The sequence below is a fragment of the Lacerta agilis genome, chromosome 9 (genome assembly GCF_009819535.1).
Source record: "Lacerta agilis isolate rLacAgi1 chromosome 9, rLacAgi1.pri, whole genome shotgun sequence".
Taxonomy (NCBI): domain Eukaryota; kingdom Metazoa; phylum Chordata; class Lepidosauria; order Squamata; family Lacertidae; genus Lacerta; species Lacerta agilis.
This window is the reverse complement of record NC_046320.1, coordinates 47441102-47465096: the sequence shown is the minus strand read 5'-3', so window position 1 is coordinate 47465096 and position 23995 is coordinate 47441102. Positions and strand designations below refer to the sequence as shown.

The window sequence follows — 23995 nt, the reverse complement described above, 5'->3', positions numbered from 1 at the left end:
TGGTTTTCCTGGGGAAAAGCGGTAGGGCAAATGGAGGTGCAGACGAGCCCACTAAAATAAAGGACCAAAAAAATTGTCATATAATTGCCAGAGCAAAAAACAAACTAATGAAAAGCACAGGGCCTGTTCTGTTCTTGCTGAGTGGGAAGCAAGACCTTTGGCCAACTAACTTTCCCCTGGTGCAGAATTGCAATTGCTACCTTTAGGTTAGTTTTGAAGGGTGACACATTGGCCATTCAATGAGTCCTTAAATAGAACTGTACAGCTGAATTGAAATACTGTACTGCATACACATTTGATGCAGCCAGTGGTGGGGTAGAGCTGTCCTCATGTCACAGGTGGTGTTTTCAACTTACAAGGATAGGGTGGAGCAGTGGCGAGGTGCTCCCCCCCCCCCCCACTTTAGTGGCTAGATATGGGAATGTAGAGCAGGTTGCACAGTGAACAGTTCTTTTGACCAACACCTCACTGCCACTCTGTGCCCCCACAGCATCCACTGCCTAATATGACTAGCTCATTCTGCCCAATATGGTCTGTCCTTGTGACTAAGACCACAGCTCTTACTTACTCATTTTACCCCAAAGAGGGCTAAAACCCGGCATGCATGCTTTTACTTTCTTTAGATTCAGACGTGAAACAAGATCTTGATCAAAGATAACAGAACCAGGGTTTCCAAAGTGCTATTTAGTTCAGCTAGGCGTGCCAACCATCAATCGACCAAGGCAATTCAGATGAACCACAGTGCACTAGAAACAGAGAGCAGGTGCACTGTAGAAAGTCCTGGCACACAAAAATGAAAAAGAACAACAACCCCAAAATAAACACTGAGGTTTGTCGCTAATATGATCAACTTTCCACCACAAAATTTCCTTCCTGTTGCAAGTTTAGCAGCTCTGTATATGAGCAAAATGAATCTGACCAAACTGTGGGAGGCAGTGGAAGACAGGAGTGCCTGGCGTGCTCTGGGTCCATGGGGTCATGAAGAGTTGGACACGACTAAACGACTAAACAACAACAATATGAGCAAAAAACATCCAGTGAAGGTCTGTACACACACATGTGAATGTGAGTAGCAGATAATACATACATATGAAGTTGGTCTCTTAACTACCCCCAACATTCAGCCTGGACACTGAGGTCCAGCTCCGAGGGCCTTCTAGTGGTTCCCTCGCTGTAAAAGTAAAGTTACAGGGAACCGGACAGAGGGCCTTCTCAGTAGTTGCACCTGCCCTGTGGAACACCCTCACATCAGATGACAAGGAAATAAACAACTATCTGACTTTTAGAAGACATATGATGGGAGCCCTGCATAGGGACGTTTTTAATGTTTGATGTTATATTGTTTTTTTAATATTCTGTTGGGAGCTGCCCAGATCAGTTTCAGTTTATTTTATTTCGGCTTTAAGCCCATAGACATAACAAACAAGAACAGAAAAAACGCACACATTCTGATTTACAATTACTAGCAACAGAATAAGTTAAAAGATATACAAATTAAATAAATTATAATGGAAATTAAAAATTTCAAGTTATGTATAACAATCCATTGCGTCTCTTGAGTGTCACTACTGAGGTTAAATTTTTTGCCATTTGTAGAGTTACAATCGTATCAGATTCTTGCAACAAAAGAGCAAGATGAGACTCTTCCAAATACCCTGGCAGTTTTTGAATTAGTGGAAGCAATAAATTCTTTCGGGCAGCACAATATAGAGGGCAGATAAACACTATGTGATGTAGGGTTTCAATCGAGCGGTTATCACAGGCACATAAATCCGAGACTTGGCCCTTTAAAAATCTATGAAAAAGGACGTTTGAGGGGAAGACATTAAAACGTGCTTTAATAAAAGCAAAGCAGTGGCTAGCAATAGAGAGAGATGTTAAATAAGCTGGCACTTGCAATGAGGGAACACTGCCCAGGTGTCGTGGTGAGCATGTCCCCCCACCAAGCATAAAATTATGTTGCATCTCTATGTCGTCCAATCTTTGGGTAATAATTTTTTTTGCTATAGTGAGATCGTAATTCAGAATTTCTAGAGGCGAGATTCCAATAAGCGATAGTTTGGCGTGGATCTTACCAGCCCAAGGGCTAGTGGTTTTCCCAGTAGTAATGTATGGAAGTGAGAGCTGGACCATACAGAAGACAGATCACTGAAGAATTGATGCTTTTGAATTATGGTGCTGGAGGAGACTCTTGAGAGTCCCATGGACTGCAAGCAGATCAAACCTATCCATTCTCAAAGAAATCAGCCCTGAGTGCTCACTGGAAAGACAGATCCTGAAGTTGAGGCTCCAGTACTTTGGCCACCTCATGAGAAGAGAAGACTCCCCAGAAAAGACCCTGATGTTGGGAAAGATGAGCACAAAGAGAATGGGACAACAGAGGATGAGATAGTTGGACAGTGTTCTTGAAGCAACTAGGATGAGTTTGGCCAAACTGCGGGAGGCAGTAAAAGATAGGCGTGCCTGGCGTGCTCTGATCCATGGGGTCACGAAGAGTCGGACACGACTGAATGACTGAACAACAACAACAAGGGCTAGTGAACTCGTCTCACCATAGGCATTGGGCTAGATAATAATTAGGTAATCTGTGCCAGAGTGTTAACCAATGGATAAAAACACGTTTCCACAGAAGTGTCTCCAAGGAAGACATCCTCAATTCCACATGTATGGCCGCATAACTCACACAGGTGGGAACTTTCAGGAGACGCCAGAGGAATTGGCTTTGGAGGGATTCCAGAGAGGAGAAATTTGCCAAGGTAGCCCAAAGTGGCGCCGCATAACTTAGCGTGGTAACTATTCTCGATTAATACACTTTCAACCCCAAGGGCACATGTAGGGCACTGTCCGTGAAGTAGGTCTTTTGCCTTATTAAGAAGATACTGAATCTGCGCTATCCATTTCATGTTTTGTTGAAAAAGTATGCCTAAGTATTGGAACTTGGTGACTTGTTCCACGACCACTCCATCAAGCTTCCAAGTATATTGTTTCTGACTCCTAGAAAAAATCATTGTTTTAGTTTTGGAATGATTAATAACTAGATGGTTAGATCGACAGTAGGAAGCAAAGATCTTCAGTGCTCTATTTAGACCAACTCGGGAGTAGGAAAGAATTACTGCATCGTCTGCATATAAGAGTAGTGGGCAATAAAATAAGACCTTCTCTTATTTTATTTGCTTCCTACTTCAGTTTTTGAAATTTCATCCTCTATTAGAGAAATCTTACACAAATAATGAACTCTAATCTATATGAATATATTTATGTTACTTATATGTAATCCACACCCTAAATGTCCCAGGTGGTACACACAATAAACATGAAAACCAATAACAATACCCACTTAACTTTCAACTTACCAGTGTCTCCTGCCAAAGTACGGTACATTTTACCAATTGTAATAAGATCACAAGGGGGGGGGGGGAATCATTTGCTAGCAATCCAAGTTCTTTTTAGACATTTTAAACAAACATACATATATTATCTGGAATTGGAATAAGATTTTTCAATTTGTTACCTTTAGCCAAGATAATATTAGTGGCAAGGAACATAAAATGTTAAACAAAGATCATCTGGTTTATCCAGGCTTGGCAAACAGTCATATATCTCCAAAACAAACTTGCAGAATGCCTGGCCTAGCATGATAGCTGCTGGCTTTTATTTTTACAGTCTGTTGCTAAAGCAGTGGTCGGCTAAAAATATATTCTGTCAAACAATGATATCGCATTCTCAAATAAATACCCTATAAATACCCCTGATAGGTCATCCCTATTGGAACAAAGAAAATGAAATGAAATTCTGTTGATGAATATAGAAGGAATCTGTATAGACAAGGTTCTGAAATACAGAACTACAGACAGCAATATAGTTACAAGTGTTTGAGTAGAAATTATTTCTTCAAAGAATTCTTCACATCCAACACATCCTTGTACACCTAAAATTTGATCCGTAAGATGGTTTATTTCAGTTGAACCCCGAATCGCTTTATTTGAAATGAACAGAACAGCCTGCATCCACAAGTGTTCTGTGTGGACATCTGTATCCAAACATTCATCAATACATCATTCCATTAAAAAAAAAAAAAACTTTTAGAATTTGTGTGTGAAGAGCCAAGGAATTACAGATCCAAGTCTCTTAATGGTTCACATGTGGAAACTTCATGTACACGGACTATATAGAAAACTGATAGCATCTGAAACAGCTCTTCACACTTGCCAAACCCCTCAGGTTAAAGAACAGAGGTAATCCTGAGATCATCTTCTGAGGCCCTCCTTTGTGTACCTCCTCAAGAGGTTTGGAGGGTAGCGAAACGAGAATGGGCCTTCTCTGCAGTGGCTCCCCATCTGTGGAATGCTCTCCCCAGGGAAGTTCACCTGGCGCCTTCATTATACACCTTTAGGCACCAGACAAAAACTTTCCTTTTTAACCAGGCCTTTGGTTGATCCGATTTACATACTATGCCCTTTTAAAATGTGGTTTTTATTGTTTTCATTTTTATTAGGTATTTTGTAGTTTTATATATTGATTTTATTCTGTGAACTGCCCTCAGGTCCCCGAGTATAAGGCAGTATATAAATTCAATAAATAATATAAATATTAATATCAACAACAACAATTTCATAGATGTTAAAACACTTCTCCAAGTAATTTAGCCATACATAAAGTGTTAAAAAGGGAGGGGTGGAATAGGCATCAATTTTGCTCATCTGTATGTGGAATAAAAGTTAAACAAAAACTCTCCAAGTACTAGATGGCTACTGCAAGCAGGGGGAAAAAAGCAGTTTTGAATTATGGTCCAATGTGATAAAAGTTGGAATACACATAGATATCTACCATCCAAACAAAAGGTATGTGTTTCTACTGCTACTTAAAATTAATTTAGTATCAGCAGTGTGCTGTGCATATTAGAGAATGCAAGTAAATGCTATAAAGAACACCTTAATACTGGCTCCAAGAAAACTGGACCATTCTGAAATGCAGGTGATACTTTTAGTATACATTGCCAATCATATTTTAGAAATAAACTTAGCAAATGTGACATCAGTGTGAATAAACAGCTGTATCACCATACAACAAGACAACTGCTGCTACATAGCTGCTGAAAATTTCAGAAGATTTTTCGTCCAATTCCATCTTTGGGTATTACATAGTCCAGACCATGAAAGAAGAACGAACAGAATCTAGGTAGGACCTATAGGAGGAGATACAGAGTGCCACATACATACATAGGAGGATATCTGGAGGGGGATTCTCTTGGCACGCAACAAATTCCAGTTTGCCATACATACCCCTTACTCTACAGCTATGTTTAGATGGAACAAAAAATTATGGTTTCCTGCTATGTTAATGAGCCTGCATGAGCCTTGGGTTCTGTCTTCTCCTCATTTACAAACCACAAGAGAAGATTAAAAGCATCTACTTTCGATCTTAACTAAACCATAGCTCATCAAGAAGTCCAAACTTAGGAAACTGAGGTTTATTTAAATCAGGTTTCCCCAACCTGGTGCCCTCCAGATGTTGTTGGACTACAACCGTCATAAGCTACAGTCAACATGACCAATGGTTAGAGATAAAAACTATGGTTTAGCAAGAACAAGTCAGGATAAAACTGTCCATGTAGCTTCGTCCATGCAATTGGAAAGTATTCTCCCTACTATATCTAAAACTTAAGGCCATAGAATCTTTCTTTAGTTTTCTATTTTCTTCGTCTTTTCTTCCTTCTGACTTTGTTCTCTTATAGATAAAGTAGTTGTTTTATCTTAGTATATTATAAAAAGAAACATTGTAATGGGTATGCATTTTTTAAATATCTTTGAATAAGTATAAATAAATAAGATCCTGAACACTATGTGCCTGCATGTTAAAGTTCAAAGATGGAGCTCCTTGACAATTCCATCTCGAGACATTTATTGTGATAATAGGTTACGAGAATTCAGCAGATCCTCCTTGATGATACCATGAACTTAAGATTTGTAAAACAAGAGGCCCAGTTTCATAGATACTTTAATCTTCTCTTGTGGTTTGTAAATGAGGAGAAGATTGTGCTTTCCTGTCAAAGGATGATCATTCCCCCAAACCAAGGGTCAACCCCAGCTGAATTCAAAGCCATAGAAAACCTTAAATTGTGAACAAAAACATTTCCTCTCAGAGCTTCAGTTTTATTCTTTTACCTCATTTGATGGAACATTGGCAAACGGTTTGATGACAGCAGCTAACGGAATCTGAGCCTGTTTCGCCAGATCTGAAGATGAAGGAAAGCAGTATGTGGTACATCGAATGAAGCGAGGGCTGGCGTTGCCTAGGACATTCAAAACAATGACAAGATTTGATGAAGTAATTTCTTTTTTAAAAAATAGCATGTTTAGGGCTAATTAAAAGCAACTTATAATTCTCATAATGAGACAAAAGTTCATCTCATAATATTTTTGAGCAGGAAAAGGAGAGGTTGCAGGGTGGGAAAGTTTCTCAAAACTGCTTCCTCAACTTTTCCCACCAATGCCACTTGTTTTGTGGTCTGAGCTGCAATGACTGCACTCCATGCTCCCTGGCTGATGTTTTCAATCCACAAGCTTCCAGAGTGAGAGCAGGAAGCATTACGGTCACTTGGTCTTGGCTTCATGCCAAAGCCACGTCATCACTTTTTGTTGTCAGGAAGCCAAATCAGAGAGGGGACAGGGCATCCTGCTCTCCCTGGGAAACTTGTGGATCAAAAAAAGGTGTGCAGTCGTAGCTGCTGGCAAGTTTGCGCCACAGTTTTCCATCAGAACTTCACATCTCACAGTAAGTATAGAGATTTAGGCTTGGCACTATTTAAATACAACATCTTGCTCCTTCCACTGAACTCCTTAGTAATTTCTTATAAACTTTTTTGATTTTTATTACGTTCTATGAAAAAGAAAATCAGGACTGGTTACGATTTAACAACTCAAAGCATTGTCAGTTTAATGATCAAACAGTAAACACAACAATATCATCAAATTCCAGTAATATTTTAAAATCCCAGTCAATCCTAAACAAAGAACCAACATGAACCCAGTCGCTAAAAGTGATTTCAAGCAAAAAGGCTTATACAGCACACACACACACAAACCCTTACGTACATCCCACTCATGCATGACCACCTTTACATGTATTAAATACATAAATAGATTGGCCTCCCCTTGCTCGGGGCTGCTGCGCCAACAAGGGAGTGCAGCCTTCAAGCAACCATTGGCATGGGGCAGGAGGCGCCTTCTCCCCCCTCCACCACATCTTTTCACCCCCATCCTGATGCCAGTATTGCTGGGAACCCTTCTCACCCCTCACCCTCTGCGGCCAGCCACTTCAGCCATGTGCTCACTGCGGGCAGGCGGGTGGGCAGGCTCAAAATAGGCCATGCAGTGGCCCTGAGTGATTTCCAGGGTGAGCCCCTGCCTCTCTCTCCTTCCCACACATACTCCGTATTAAAGTGGGGTGCTCCCCAATTTACAGTATGTCACTTATGCATAGAGGGGCCTGGAACGTAACCTTCACATAAGTGGGGCGCTGCCTATAGTCAGACGATGCTTAAAGTCAGCCTTGTCAAGGAAAAGGAATTCCACAATTGTGACCATTCACCAAGAACCCATTTCTATATATTGTTGCCCTGTGCACTTGACAAACAGAGGCAACCCACCAAAATATCTTCCTGGCCAATTTAGAAAGGCATCATAGAAATTAAACATGAACATTCCTGTCAAAAGAGAAAGAGAGAAAGAGAGAGAGGGAGAGAGAGAGAGAGAGAGAGAGAGAGAGAGAGAGAGAGAGAGAGAGAGAGAGAGAGAGAATTCAACTTCACATAGGAAATGAAGCCAAAGATGGCTTCCTATTTACCTTGATCTTGGATCACACAATCTGTAGTAACTAGAGGAGGAACTTGACCCCTGATGTTGGTAGCATAGATTTGACCTCCCCGGGACACTTTGTCATTTTCAATAACCTGGATCTTATGGGTAAAATGTTTAAAACTTGTCAGAAATGTGAGTTTTATAGTGGTTCAAGAATAAGAGCTTCTATGTATACAGGACAATTTCTACGTCCAGCATTTATGGACATAGATGAGGGACCTTTGGCCCTCCAGGTGTTGCTGAACTAACTCCCATAATCTCTGGATATTGGTCAGGCTTGCTAAGACTGATAGGAGATATAGTTCAGGAACATCTGGAGGGTAAGCCGCTCCCTGCTTCTGATATAAGAGGTAGGAATCCTAGGAGCCACACCCTTATCTACTTAAATATCTTGGGGGTGCTTTGCTCAGAGCTCCACACTCCTCAAGAGATTTGAGGGTGAACAGGAACTCTGTGCGTGGACCAAAACTGTGAAAAACTATACACAATTAAACTTGTTCAGAATGGTAACAAAATGTGCCTTAACTGGATTCTGCCTCAGATTTTGCAGTTCGGTTCTTCTGGAATGATTTCTGGATCAAAACTTGGAGCGAAAGGATTCAGTTGCATTCCAGAGGAGTGCCTCATAATTTTTCCAGGAGGAAACTGAATGGGTAAAACTAAAATAACTATTGTTTTGTTTTCCTCCTAATTAAGAAATTGTGCTATGGTCTCAATTACACTATTTCATTATTTCATCACACCGTTTGCAAATTTAAAAATGTGGTGGGGGATATGCACCAGATTGTAGATTATAAACTGTCTCAATTAGAAATGACCATGTGGATCCTTTCTGAAACAGACTTTGATCTGCAACAATTTTGTTATTTGCTTAAGTGTCTAAAGACTTCATTGTTCTTTGGGGGAAACCTACATTTCTGGGTTTTTACTGAGCCCTTTTCATTTATAGAGGTAAAATATAAATTATTTATGGACATTTGGTTGCTTTATATTGCTAAAATCCCTTGAAAAACATACAACTTGAACTTGAACCTTAGCCTGAGGAACTGGCTGAGCTACAAAAAGTTGCACATTTCAAAGTTACATATTTAAGCGCTAGATTAACCACAGTGGAAAGTATCCAACCAAATGCTTCCATTTTGTTGGAAGGATGCTTGTGCAATGGAACTTTTCTTCCCTCTCCTCTCCCTCTGCCCACTCCCCTCAAACTCCAGAAGGTTGTGGGAATCCCAGAACCAATTTCAAGGGTGCATGGGCAGAGGAGAGGGAGGGGAACTTCATTTCACAGCCCAAAGTCCTAGAACTAGCAGAAACACTTCATTGGATACCACCCAATATTCTGTTATGCCTTACTATAATGTGGAATTGCTTGAAAACTCCCCATTTCCCCTCTCATGCTGTTGTTTTAGCCACATTTCCTACAAGAAACTCTTACTCACCGGGCTTGGAATGGAATCGGGATCTAGTTTCTTCTGCTGTGGCCCAGCCATTTGTGTTGGACCTGAGGGGAGCCCCCCTGGATAAGACAACTGTGCACCTGCCATTGGAGGACCAAAATTTCCTGGAAAAGTAATAAAATAAAATTATCAGCCAAATTAAAGTTCGGGGTGTGTGTGTTGTTTAATATATCCTGTCAGAAGTCTTGCTTCCTAGGTGATACTTGTCCAAGTTCTTTTTATTGAAGGAGTCTTTTACTGGCCAGTTCCACACTGCCAGCCTGAAAATTTCTACTCCAACCAAGGCCTGTGCATTGTCTTCTTTATATAAATGGAGTACACATATGAACAGGGGCCCAGCAGGAGAGTTTCAGGGGGCCAGATGTAAAAGATAGAGGAGACGCTGTATTGACTTTCAGATCTAACACTTTCCACCATTGCTGCATTGAGAATACTAGTGAATTGACCTCTTTTAAGCTCACAGGCCTGACCAAACTGCGGGAGGCAGTGGAAGACAGGAGTGTCTGGCATGCTCTGGTCCATGGGGTCATGAAGAGTTGGACACGACTAAACAACAACAAAGCTCACAGGCAATTGTTGTTGCAGCAGTGAGATTACAGTTAGATGTCAAACTGGATATGCTGCTCTGGATTTTTTTTAAGGGCAAAGTTAATTCCAACCTATAAATACACAACCCTATTGTGCTGTATTACATTTTCATATTACCTTTCCTCCAAGGAACTCAAGGCGGCCCACATGGTTCTCCACCACCTAAGACATCTTCACAATAACCATCTGAGGTATGGTTTGGCTGCAAAATTATAGCTGAGCAAGGATTTGAACCTGAGGTCACCTTGGTCTCAGTCTGACACTGCGCCACTACATTGGCTCTCATTGCTATTTTGATATTGTGAATGCTGGATTCTTCGTGTGTACTCTTTAGCATAACATATGCAGCCTATTAGCCTTGGGCAGTATTATGCCCCAAGCAGGAGCATTTCGGCTGGTCAGAACCTAGCATTCTCTTCACACTACTTCCTGTTTTTTTATAGGCATTATGTTCTAAAGGAAGGGATAAAAAGGTTCAAATGTTCGTATTGAATTCATTTGCTATTTCTGCCCAAGCAGTTGTGTGCTATCAGCTTTTGGATTCTTCTTCAAACCTGCCATGGTTAACTATTGGAAAGAGCGCAAGACACAAAAGAACAAACAGGTGTTTGTTATTAATCAAGGACACATTTACGTGGCAGAGAAAAATCTCCCTATTCAGGGATGCCTTGTTCTTGCACAAAGATCAAGAAATAGAACTAGCAATACACAGAGAGCTTTGAAAACTTGGCAAGCGATTTTGGTCTAGGATTCCTGCAATGTTCCAAAGTGGTTGAAGGCAGAACACTGCCATAGTAACCCCACAAGCCACAGGGGCGACCTACATGTTACACACAGTTCCATGTAATTTGACCCTAACTTTTCTATCTTAAAAAGAAAGGGGGAAAGCCATCACTCTGGAGAATAGAATTAGGAGTGGAGAAAGAACAGAAAGGGAGGGACTACTTAAGTGCGTTCCTGCTTATAATTTTCCTCTCAAAAATGTCCCTCTCCAATTTGCTCCACAGCCATGTATGGTCAAAAAAGCTGCATTCAGAAGGTGAAGTTTGGGATTTAATGTTGAAGTGCAAGAAAACTGCACTTAGGGCACTTCCAGGGTGCTCACCGCTCATCCTTTCTTCAATTCCTAATCCAATTGAAGCAACTCCAGGGGCACTTCCAGATAACCTGATTATTGAACATTCATTCTGATTTGCTTGCAGGGAGGTTAGAGGACATTACATCAAAGCAAGCACAGTCCCACACTTTCCAGTGTATTGCCCGCATCTTTTTCCTTATTGCAAAAGTCTGATCTCCTGGGTAATTGGGTTTTTTGCACAAGAACTCCGACTGTGCAACCTGAATTTGCCAGTATGCAATTGAATCCCACCTGAAAATAGTGACAAATCATGCTTCTAGTTGCTTCTCTCTCCACTCTCATCCCTCTGGATTCAAAGCAGATGTTGCAACCTGGCAAGTCTTATGTAAACTAGGTAGCTGCACTTACCATACTGGGGAGGAAACCCAGGGCCTGTGGGTTGGCTTGTGAGTTGTTGTGGCAAATTGGTGTTTGGTGGGTTTGAGCCAGGGATCCCCTCCTGTCTGGCCATTGAAGGTGGAGAGCAGTGACTGGTCAAATTATTTGCTGGTGAAGAAGACATCTGAGGACCAGACGACAAGGCCATTTGATGTGGTCGAGGTGGTGGAGCTTGCAAAGGTGGTGGGAGGCCAGAAGGCATGCAAGGAGGTGTGTTTGGGGTGTTACCAGGACCTGAACAAGAGTATCACCATTATGCATTCATATGAAAAACCCTTTAGAATAATAATCACAGTGGAATGCAGGTATGTCTTAAGACACCTGCTGCTGTAGATCTTTACATTCATTTTAAATGTAATTAAATAATACAAATGATATTCATTTCAAACGGATTGCTCTTCAAGGCTATTCTCAAAAATCTTAAAACTGCAACATAATTATAGAAATAACTTGAACTATTAGAAATAACTTTAAATCTTCACTGCGATACTTTCACAACTGAACCTGTTCTATACTAAAAACAAGTCTTCATTTGGGTGCTTAAATCTTATGAGAACAATGGACCGTGAATGCTGCGAATGTATTAAGCATCTATTTCACTGCCGGTACAAAATATATTGTAAACTGTTTGGCATTTTGTTAAAATAGTGTAAGGAGGAGTTTCTCCCCCCCTCCTTTAAAACAAAAACACTTTATTATTGGGAGCAGTTCATTTGCTGGATCCTATATATATCCTCTCTCTATATATAGCCTATTTATGTCCACCTGAACACTTCAATCTGTGGAACTGGCACTGTTATGGGTGCCACACAATAAACATTGTAATACATATTTTAAGAAATCAATATTTTAGTGTTGCATTACCTATACTTTGGAACTGTGTACCTATTGACATCAGGCAGACACCTTTGGTGTATTATTTTTGGTGCTTGGTTAAAACATTTTTGCCCACCATGTAACAATTACCTGCAGCTCTTTTTAGCTACTGTTGGTTTTAATATTTTTGAATGCTTTTAAATAGCTGCTGCTTTCTTTTACCTTTTTGTAAACTGCTTGACAGGTTTTCCCACAATCGAGTAGTGAGATAAATTTTGCTAGATAATTTCTTTAAAAAATAGATTTGTGAAAGGTGAATTATATATGGCCTCATGCTGGAGCCTGTGATTCCTTTGAATATACAAGAACCACCAGGAGCTCCCTAACATCAAAGGTTTTTCCATCCCATTCAAAAAAGAGAGCGAATATAAATACATGAGTTGAATTATGCTCTTTGTGGAAATAAATAGAAAAGCCTGACCCAGGTGTGCACTGTGGCCTGTATAATATTCAGGGGGACCTCTGGTCTGGGATGTGTTTATGTGAATCTTTGACCTGCCAAGGCATCAAATTTGGCTCCATGAGGTCATTATTTAAAAACCACACCCACCTGCAAATCAACTCAAATCATTTCTATGTGGGGTGATGTCAGCTGATCGGTGGGGTGGGATATGAGTATGGCAGCTCCCCTGCTGGGAACTAGTCCATGCAGGATTTAACTGCCACTCATCAGCTGATATCCTGCTAAGTTTTCCTGTGTGTGGCAGTTCACTTCCTGCTCAATTTGGCCATGCACACATGTTCCCTTGCTGGGGACAAAGCGCAGCACAGGGCTGTTTGAAAGTCCCTGTTGCTTCGTGCTGCATTTTGAAGACCCAACAGTCAGGGCTTCAAAGTGCAGCATCACCCGACATCAAATGACTGACAGGTGATTGGGGGGGGGGGTAATAAGGATCTGGCTACTAGCCAGGAAAGGTTCCCCATCCCTCTTCCAAATGATCATGTTGAAAAACATACTTGAAAAAGGAAACATCTTTTCCAGCTGAAACATGCAGAAAGTTTACAAATGCTGAACTCCCCAATTATTATTATTTTTTAGTAAAACAGCCAGACTACAAAGTTTTTTTTTAAAAAAAAAATACATTTTTTAAAGAGCTGCCTGTTGGTGTAGACAATACTGTACTGAGCTAGATGGACCATGGGGTGATTTGGTATAAGGTAGCTCCCTATGTTTCTTGTGCAGAGTGTTAAAAGCATGAACATGATGTGCAAGGCCATTATCCTTTTATATCCCAGTAATATGGTTAAAAATCTAAAACCTGGAGAACTCCAACAAGATTTAGAACAGTCCCATTAAAATTCAGCCTTTCTTATCAAAATCTTCCAGTAGATTTTGACCCATTGAACTTGTGAGCATTTGTTTTCTCTGGAACCAACCCAAGTAAAAAATAAATAAATGCACGTGATCTCTCAGAAGCTTTTATGGAAGACTATGTAATCCTTACCATAATTATTTATTTGCATGTTGCCAAGCTGATTGGCCAGCTGTGCAGAAGAAGGGGGTGGACTGTTTGGATAGGAGGACGGGGATGGATGGCTGTACGGGGGGAAGGAAGGTGCAGAAGGTGGAAACCTGAAGAGAAAAAGAAGTGTTACAAAAATCAAACAAACCACCAAACAGATGACAATGTAATATCCACTCCACAAACAACACCTAGAATTCAAAATCTAAACAACATGGTTTGTAAACCTATGGAAGTAAACCCAGGCAAGCCTCAGGATCTCAGGATAGTCCTCCCTTCCCTCTACTTTTCCAGAGCAGCCACAAGGAGTTCAGAAATGTTTACTTCACTCCTTCACTATCCAGTTTTGTGTTTTCCAGACCAGACAAAATGCATAATTAATTTTGGTTTGTTTTCATTTGTTGTTATTATTATTATTCAATCACCTTACACACACACACACACACAAAGTTTGAATTTGTTCAGAGATAGAAAACAACGCCAACTCAAAAATGATTAACATGCAGACAAACCTAAGCCCTAGGGCATGCATTAATAACCTGTGATCTTGATAAAATGTAGCATTACTAATTCTTGCCCGGTACATTCAGATGGTGGGGCAGAAGAAACAAAGAGAACTGAAATAGGACTAAACCTCATCTTATGGCTCATGGACTTTCTGCTTTGATCTTTTAAAATCAGCCATGGAGGTCAAAGGCTATTCTCTGCCCATAGAATACACTCCATATTGTAACTGCACTAAACATATGGATCAAATTAGGCTCTGGACTCTAATCTAAATAATTGCTTGATCCAGGAAGAAAGAGTTGGGCTTTCCCCCTTGATTAATCTGATTTATACAGATGTTTCTTAATAAGCATTCCAGTGCACAGCAGTTAAAAGTAGTGCTTTATTTGTTTGAAAGGAGGCACTAAGTTCTATCCATAGAGTATGTCACCTACACAAATGTTTAAGGAATGAGAGGACTCTCTACAGGATGCGCAGTAATGAAGTTAGGATTTGAGTGCAAAGGACTGCGGCCTCATCAACAGCACAAACCAAACTGGCAATAAACCTTAGTGCTCCAGGAATGGGGTGCTTTTGCTACTAGCTCAAGTTACTATTATTGAGTGCAGACCAATCATGCACTCTACATTCGGACAGATCTCACTGCAACCTTACACACACACATATACCTGGGAGTAAATCTAATGGAGCTCAGTGGCACTTCTGCGTAGACATGTACAGGATTTATTATTTATTTGTTGCATTTTTATCCCACCTTTTTCTTCAAGGAGCTCAAGGTGACATACATGGTTCTCTCCCCGCCCCCCATCTCATCTAATCCCCACAACAACCCTGTGAGGTACGTTAAGCAGTGATTGGCCCAGTGTCACCTAATAAACTTCATGGCTGAGTGTGGATTTGAACTCTGGTACCCCAGATCCTAATCGTAGTCTGACACTAACCACTACATCAAACTGGCTTTGGCTTGCCATGTGCCCCTTCAGCATATATCTGGGAATGTAGGATATGCAGGCATCCTACTTCTGTGTTTCATCAACATGTGAAGAGGGAGAGCAATGATGCACATGGCAGCTCCACTGCCACATCACTGATAACCATTATCATCCATCTGTTGGAGGAACAGGTTCTGCAATGGGAGCCTTTTCTACTCATGTACATTCCACATGCAATGTCAGTACAGGGACCCTTTGTGAATAGGAAAGATTCCCCAATGCAGAAGTTATCCCTCCAACTCATGGAAAGCAATCAGAATGGAGATGAAAGCTGGAGCTAGAGCTGTCCAGTTGCTCTCTCCATACATGTGGGGATTAAACACAGGCGTAAGATGCCCAAATAGAGAGAGAGAGACTATTCTGTACACCATATACTGTATTTGATGGGAAGAAATAATTCAGATAAGTGCTAGCCACTACCTGAGTTCTGCTAATGGACCCAGAATATTATTTTACTCATTTCTGGTATGGATTAATGCTATTACAAAAAAAAGCTGTGGACAGGTTTAAAACTGCTTTCAATGGTATGTGCAGTAGATATTTGAGCAGATAAACAGAAATTCTAAGCATAAATACATTTATTGTTTTGCTTTAAAAAAAAAATCACCTCTGTGATTGTTGTGCTGTAGCGCTGGGCCCATTCTGCATATTGGTTTGGTTAAACTGGTGAGCACTAGGAGATGGTGAACCAATGGGAGCAGCAGACCCGAAAGGCACATTAGGTTTCAACATAGCTAAAGTAAAACACAGGCATGAACATAGTGGATAACAATAGAAAAATCACCGCATAAATGAGGTACACATTACCAACAGCTAAAGCAAAATAAGTATGGAATTTATTTATAGACCTCAAAAAACGGGTCTAAACTACCCAGGAAGTTATATTATGCTCTAGTATTTAAATTGTAGATGGCAGATCACTCACAGAATGTGCACAGTCTACAAAATACCAAAACCAAGCATCTTTCCTTGCTAATGGTCATCCCATTGTAATACCTGATTAAACCAGGAGCTTTTCTTTTCACTAATAGTGCAAGATAAATATTAACATGTACAATGGTACCTTGGTTGTCGAATGGCTTGGCTCCCAAACAAATCAGCTCCCAAACGCCGCGAACCCGAAAGTGAGAGTTCCAGTTTGTGAATGTTTTTCAGAAGCCGAACCTTTGACGTGGCTTCCACAGCTTCTGGTTGAGTGCAGGAAGCTTCTGCAGCCAATCGGAAGCTGTGCCTTGGTTTTCGAATGGTTCCATGAGTCGAACGGACTCCCGGAATGGATTAAGTTTGAAAACCAAGGTACCACTGAACAGTAATGTAATGATATTGATAATGACATAACATGCACTAGTACAGTGGAGACATCAACCTCTATATGGCCAATGCCTTGATGTTACTTTACCTGATTGAGATGCAGAAGAAGATGAGTTTACATCACCATAGTGTCCATACATATGTGGAGAAGCAGGTTGCCCCAAACCAGCAGAGAATCCTCCCATTCCTGGCTGGGGCTGAGAATATGGAGGTGTTGCAACATATCCTTGCTGGTTCATTTTAGCAGTGATTTATTTCGGATGGAAAACCTGTCATAGAAATTAGAAGAAGTCAAGTAATAAAATCAGCAATACTTCATTGATACATAGTGCAGGTGAAGCACAGAATGCGCTTTATGACCCAAAAGCAATATTGCAAGGCAAGAGAACAGCATCCTACTTATTAGCTCTCTTGCATAATGGCTACCAGATTATTTATTTGATCTGGACAAAACACACAGATGTTCTCTTGTAGGAAACGCACTGATACAAACTCTTTTTTAAAAAATCAGCTAGAAGAGGTGGATAACATTAATCACAGACTGAACCACTGTTACTTGTTGAGAAACAACCAGGTTTTGCCCCCAGTGGTTGTCCTGTATGACGGCCAAATTTCCTAATTTGTGGCACAGTGTAGGAAAAAATAGGTATGCCTACGGATGATTCCAAACATATTTTGACAACCCATATGGTTTTGACACGATAATATTATCTTTAGCACCTGAAAATATTATACAGATTACTTTCCAGACAGATCCAACCATTGGGTAGAAAGGGCCATTGCCTTTCCAGCTCCATGGAAAATGCAAACAGGAAAGTAGATACCAGTAGACAGTGGTGGATGATGCCCATTGGGGCTGAAAGGGCAAAAGACAAGAGAGCCTAAGAGATGGTGGAGCCAAAACCAATGACAGGTGGACACTCCCCATGACTGGTTGTATGTAAGATGACAGGTTGGTGGGGCATTGCCCCATCCACACTAATGGGCCACCCTCTACTTGCAGTAGGCACACCAAGCTTCCCCTACTTTGCACTTTTTGGTCTTTCCATTGCACATTCTGAACCAAAAACTATCCTTTTCACCTGTATTATACCAGGGAACGACAGAAAACAAAATCTAGTGATTGACCTTACCAGGGGCACTTTACGAAGCGGGTCCAGCCCTACTTACATTGTGTTGGAATTTGCGACACATGTGCATGGGCACACACTGAAGTGCTCACTGATTTTTCTAAGTATTTGCTCTAAAATGAGGCCAGTTTCCATAGTCACTGAGCACACAGTAGCCCCTGATATTCCTCACTCAGGTTATTTTTCCTGCTGCAAAATCTGTCTTTTCAAACAGTTGCCACCACAAGATGCAAAACAAAAGACATGATCCCATCCATGGCAGTTGCTTCACACAACTAAGTGGTCATCGGTAGGTAACCAACACACACAGAGAGAGAGAGAGTTCAGGAGCTACACACCAACAGTCATGAGATCTGGCCCATAACTGGGCACTGTGGCAGCCAATACTTATTTTGTATACTGAGTATACCACAAACTAGTCTCCAACTCCCAGTCAAAACACAAAAAACTCAACCATATCAGGAGTTATATGGTCCTGCAAGTGTAATCCAGACATGTTTTTCCAGTTGTGTAACTCAGGAGGTAACTTCTTGAGGGCTGCAATGGTTTGCCCTTTTACTTTATTTATTGCATTTATTTCCCACATTTTCTCCCATGAGCCCAAGGTGGGGTACAGACACTTTCCACCTCCTTTTTATCTTCTCAACAACCCTGTGGCGTAGGCTAGGCTGAGAGTGTGTGACTAGCCCAAATTCACCAAGCGGGTTTCATGTCTGAGTGAGGATATGAACCCGGGCCTCCCAAGTCCTAGTCCAGCACTCTAACCACTACTCACACTGGCTCTCAGTTAAGCCCCATTGAGCATGACAAGGCTTACCTTTGACCGCGTACAGGATGCCCTTAAAGCACATTCGAAGCACATTCGTTCCTTCAAAAGAGTCTGGGCACTGAAGTTCATCCCTCACAGAGCTACAGTTCCTGGCAACCCTTAACAAACAATGCTAACGAACAATTATTTGAGGGCAAGAAGGTGCTTTAAAGGTATGGTGTGTGTATACAGCATATTGAGTAAATGCAGATGGGATCATGCTGTGTGACTCAGTAAACATGACAGAGTACATTACAATGGTGGTTACAGTGACAGAAGGCAGTAATGATGACAAATGTGACCTAATGGTTCAAGCCTATGCAGGTTTACTCAGGAGCAAGTCCCACAGATTTCAATGAGGCTAACTCCCGAAAAACCATGTACAGAAGAACTGCAGCCAAAGAAATCACCTGCCCAATAACATCTCCTACTTATGTTTTAGCTTTTCAGAGCCAAACTAGAAGTACAGAGGGGAAATTCCATATAAAAAGTAAGCATGATGACGTGGCATTAGAAAAAAAACTGTACCAGGGTTGCAATTATCACTTTCAGTCCCTATAACTGCAGCCATTATCTACTTCCAACTAATCTGTACATTAGCCAAGATAAAAATTAAGGTAGCAAAGATCATGCAGGCCTAGCTAACATATTCAATTGCCATTTGGCAGGATTGAGTGTCTCTCTGTCTGTGAAATCAACGTGGGTCTATTTGGGGTGCACACAGCTTGTAATAATTCAATGTGCTGAAAGAGTATATCAACTTTTTTGGAAGAAATATTATCTATATTATATATATGCAGAAACACCACTAGTACAAAATGTTAGGGTGAAACTGCATTAAAAATGCTTTATATCTGCTCTGCTTTTTTTTTTAAACCCTTCTGTGGATAGTGTGTGTATATATGCTTATGCTGCTAACTTTCAGGTGTGCGTAAGGAAAGGTATCAACAAATCTTTACCAAATTCAATGGAGCTAGCTCACTGAATATTAATATAGGACGCACAGTGAGAGTGTTAATTTATCAGTGTTATCATTGTGGATTATGAATGCTAATGTGGAGGTCTGGTCTGCAATGTACACTACTTTTCTTCCTGGGTGAAATATTTGTTTTGTTTTGTCTATACTGAATGTTTCTATTAACTGAACAAATTACAGTTTAAACAATTCCCAAGCCTCTCAAGTTTCATGCATATAAAATTGCAAATCCTTTCTTGGAATCTATTTTAATCTACAAGATTTAGAAAATGAAATAGGAAAGAAAGCACATAGGCACATCAGGTTTCTCCCGTGCCAAGGTGTTTTCCCTCCTTCTGGTTAGACTGAAACGTGGCAGTCTAAGCCCTGGTCACTTCAGCAAGTTTAGTTAGCAGCCAGCATTAAAGCACCCACAACTACATTTTCATTGTCAATATAAAGAATGAATGAAGTTCAGGGCAATTGTTGTAGGACTTGGTAATGCTCTTAGCTTTGATAGTATCTAAAGGAAACAACTTCCTGCACAGCTGAGTAGGAGGGAAAGACAGTGTGCCACGTCAGACTTCCTATGCACAACTAAATCGACTCTAAACTCTTAGAAATACAAACATAGTACTGCTGACTTAGTGGCCTATATCCACTTCCAAATACATTATAGATAACATAGGTGGTTTAATAAACCACACCCTTTCCCCCAAAACAAATAGATACAAAGTACAAGTAAAATCCTATTTTTGCAAAGTACATCAGATTTCAGTACAATTAACCCATTCCTCACAATCAGAAAGGACACACAAAACAGTACTAAAACCAAATATTTGGTTTTGGCCACTCGAGATAGGAGCCTTAGGAAGCTGCCTTATGTGGAGTGGGCCATTGGCTTAGTAATGTCTACACTGACTGGCAGTGGGTCTCCAAGGGTTTCAGCCGGGGGACATTCCCTACCCTAACTGGAGGTAGCAGAGATTGGATTTGGGACCTTCTGCATGCAAAGCAGATGCTCCACCATCAAATTACTGCCCTTCCCCAAAGAGACAGAAGTTCCCTATTACAAAGTGTCTAAAAACATGTGTCACAAACTCTTTCTGCACCTATATAATTTGTTGGACCAAACGAAAGTACTCTTTGCCATTTCATCTACCTCCAGGATATGCCTAAAGTTATTAGGGATTCTAGTCCTGCCAGTGCGGTCGTATGAATGGACTCAGGCAGACTTCCCCAAGTCATGCTGAAAGAGGTGACTGACTGCAAACCATAGAAGGAACTAGTCACGCTTAGGCCAGGTTTAGATATCACAGCTAAACCACCTTGTGATCTGGCCCATACCTGGAGCTTGGATGCTTCCATCTTCCTCTCCTTGTGCACCCCAGTTCCCTTGCCTACTCCTCATTTTCTTCCACATCCAAATCAAGCAAAATACTGTATGGTTACTGCCAAAAACAGATGATCACAAAACTGTTTTAGAAACCCAGTTCAAGCCATGGTTTTGTGGCAATTCTGCTATTGTGGTAAACTATAGCTTGCAGTAACTACTTTGGCTGATTTGGACATCACAGCAAACTATAAGTATTGCAAACCAGGAAGTGAAGGATAGAGTGGGGCTTTGTGAGTCCAAGGCATGGCGCAGGTGACAGATCCTTGGTTTAGCAGTGACGTCTGACCCATGTCATGATTTTCCACAAAAACACTGGGAAGAGCCTTCACTCATAAGCTTATCACACATGTCGTATAGGCTGGAATGGTGAGCAGGGGGGAAGGAAAATCTAAAAACCAACAAAAATGATTAAATCAGGTTAAATCAACAAACCACTCTGCCATGAAGCTCACTGGGTGACCTTGGGCCAGTCACCATCTCTTAGTCCAGCCTACCTCACAGGGTTGTTGTGAGCATGAAATGGAAAGGAGGAGAATGATGTGCACCACCTTGAGATCCTTGAAAAATTAAGGTGGTAAATAAACATAATAAGGAATAATAATAAATAATAAATGCTACAACTGTTTGGGATAGCTCCATAGGTAGAGCATGAGACGCTTTATCTTAGGGTTGTGGGTTCAAGTCCCATGTTGAGCAAAAGATTCTTGCATTGCCTGGGGTTGGACCAGATGACCCTTGTGGTCCCTTCCAACACTATGATTCTCCTCTTCTTCTTATGCCAGAAGAATTAATCCAAAGGCTATACTAGAAGTAAATCAGAAGGAGATTGTTGGGGACAGTGGCAGTTTCTGAAATTAACATCAGTTTCCCATGATCAACAAGTGAGATGTTTTGTGGTTGTGTTGTATTCTACAATGATTGGCGCATGGTGAAGGTGAAGCAGTTGTGCAATCTCTTTCCAGCGCCCCCAGTATTTAAGATGCTTACCAAAAGACTACACAACCCATCACAAAGAGTGTCAGTGGGCAACCCAAGATTTTAAAAAGGAAGAAGCATGCAACTTTTATGGTGATTAGGCTGATTTGCCCAAGCCTGATGTTCATGGCAAGAACACTCTTCCAATATGCCAAGGTGCCAACATCACACTTTTGACTCATCACACACAGAAAATTCTGTGCCCACCTAAACAGCCCGGATGCATTCTGTCAAAATTCAATGACTATACAACAAACTCTAGAAAAACCACGGAAGCCTTGCAATATTAGGCGCTAGTTAGACAGGTGATGGTGTGTGTATTCTTTAAGCACCTTAGCATTGTACTAATGGAGGCAACTTTCTAACAAAAAAGTTAAACACATTTAAACTGTCCATAACGATACAGCAAATCCCTAAACCAAAACCTTCCCGAATCTCGAAGAGCTGGACACTCCTGCAATTTACATCGACTTATGCCAGTCCCTAGAAGACTGAAGATGCCTCCTTGGTGCTGGTCACATCCTGCGTCTGGCGCTCACCCCCCGCAATTGCACCCAACTTTGCTGTGGGAGGATAAACTCTCCCCAGTCCCCTCTCGTGCTGGGACACCCCTCTCCTCCTCCCCATAGAACTCCCCCTATGCCAAACCTACAAAATTCGCCGGCTCATCCTGGGATCCTTCCAGCCGTTGTGCTGCTCCTTCTTTTGGGATGCTCCCCTCCCTCCTGCTCCCTGAAGGACAGAAGCTCCACTCACTGAGCAAAACACGCAGGGTGCCCCCCCCCTCGGAGGACGCTCGTCTCTCCCCCCCCCCACTCTACACACCTGGGCACAGGTGGCCCCCCTCACCTGGCCAGTCTCCCGCGGTCCCGTCCGCCCTTCTCGCCGCGCGGAGGCTCCAAGGGTCGCGCCGTTCCAAGCGGGTCCACCAGGCGCTTGTCAGAGGGAGGGAGAGCGTGGCAGCCGGCTCCAGGCTCCCGCCTCTCCCGCTCGCTCGCTCTCCCCGCCCGGGAGCGCTCAGTGAACTGCCACGTCTAACAGTGCTCGCGGGAGCGCGCGGCGAGGCCACAGCTGGCCCGGAGGAGAGAGCGCGCCGCCGCCAACAAGCGCCAAGCTCGCGTCAGAGAAGCGGCGCGTCATTGGCGAAAGTGTTTCCTCGACCGCTTCGGAGAAGAGTCGAGCATGCGTGGTGCCTCTGGCGAAGCCTTGTGCCCTGGCGCGCTCTTCCAGTCGTTGCTCCCAAAGAGGAAGGAAGAATTGGCCGGAGATGAACGTGGGGAAGGCAGACCTGCCAAAAGGGAGGATCGGGGTTCTTAAGGAAGCGGGAACGGAATGGAAGGATCGCATAAGCTTTTTTAGAAGGCTTTTCTTGAGGGATAATACATGCCTGAAGGGTAGCACAGCAGCAGCTAATATTATTATTATTATTATTATTGGTAGTAGTAGTAGTAGTAGTAGTAGTAGTATGCCACAGCCAAAAAGAAGAGAGAAGCTCATGGCTTCTCAAAGATTATTGTTGTCACCAATGACTGCTGTTATGACTTTTAACAGTGATTGTTTTGCATGCATTTGTCACTCCCCCTATAGAGAAAGTTTGCAGCGTTCAGGACGTTTTAGCTCAGAGAAGAGGTGGCACGATAGAAGTTTATAAAATTATGCATGGAGAAAGTGGATAGGGAACGCTATCGTAATGCTAGAACTTGTGGGCCTCCAATGAATCTTGGAGGATTCAGGACGCATAAAGAGGAAGTACTTTTTTTATATATGTACAGCACATAGTTTGAAATATGGAGTTCGTTCCCACAGGAGGCAGTGATGTCCACCAACTTGGATGGCTTCAAAAGAGGGTTGGTCAAATTCAAGGGCTATCGATGGCTACTTGCCATCATGGTGGCTATGCTCTGCCATCCACAACTGGAGGAAGCAATGCTTCTGAATACCAGTTGCTGGAAACCACAAGAGGGAGAGCACTTTCCCTCCTAAATCCCGCTTGTTAGTCTCCCATCATGGGGCTGATGGGAGTTGTAGTTCAAAACATCTGGAGAGCAGCAGGCTCGTGAAGGCTGGGCTATCTTGTCAAGCATCCCCTTTCCTGCACTGGCTGAATGAATAAATAAATAAATAAATAAATATGCAATGGCCGATTCCTCGTCTCTGGAAAT

At 41.9% G+C, this 23995-nt stretch overlaps 1 protein-coding gene across 1 annotated transcript in view; it reads right to left on the bottom strand.

Moving 5' to 3' along the window:
* The window catches only part of SEC24D (SEC24 homolog D, COPII coat complex component), a 56377-nt gene extending 33480 nt beyond the window's left edge, over window positions 1-22897 (bottom strand). Inside the window, 8 exon segments of the mRNA XM_033159865.1 lie at window positions 6165-6292; window positions 7846-7957; window positions 9299-9420; window positions 11391-11654; window positions 13742-13869; window positions 15866-15992; window positions 16658-16838; window positions 22683-22897. Of these exon segments, the coding sequence (XP_033015756.1) occupies window positions 6165-6292; window positions 7846-7957; window positions 9299-9420; window positions 11391-11654; window positions 13742-13869; window positions 15866-15992; window positions 16658-16808 (1032 nt within the window). The 5' untranslated portion in view covers window positions 16809-16838; window positions 22683-22897.
* Window positions 22898-23995: the final 1098 nt, after the last annotated feature.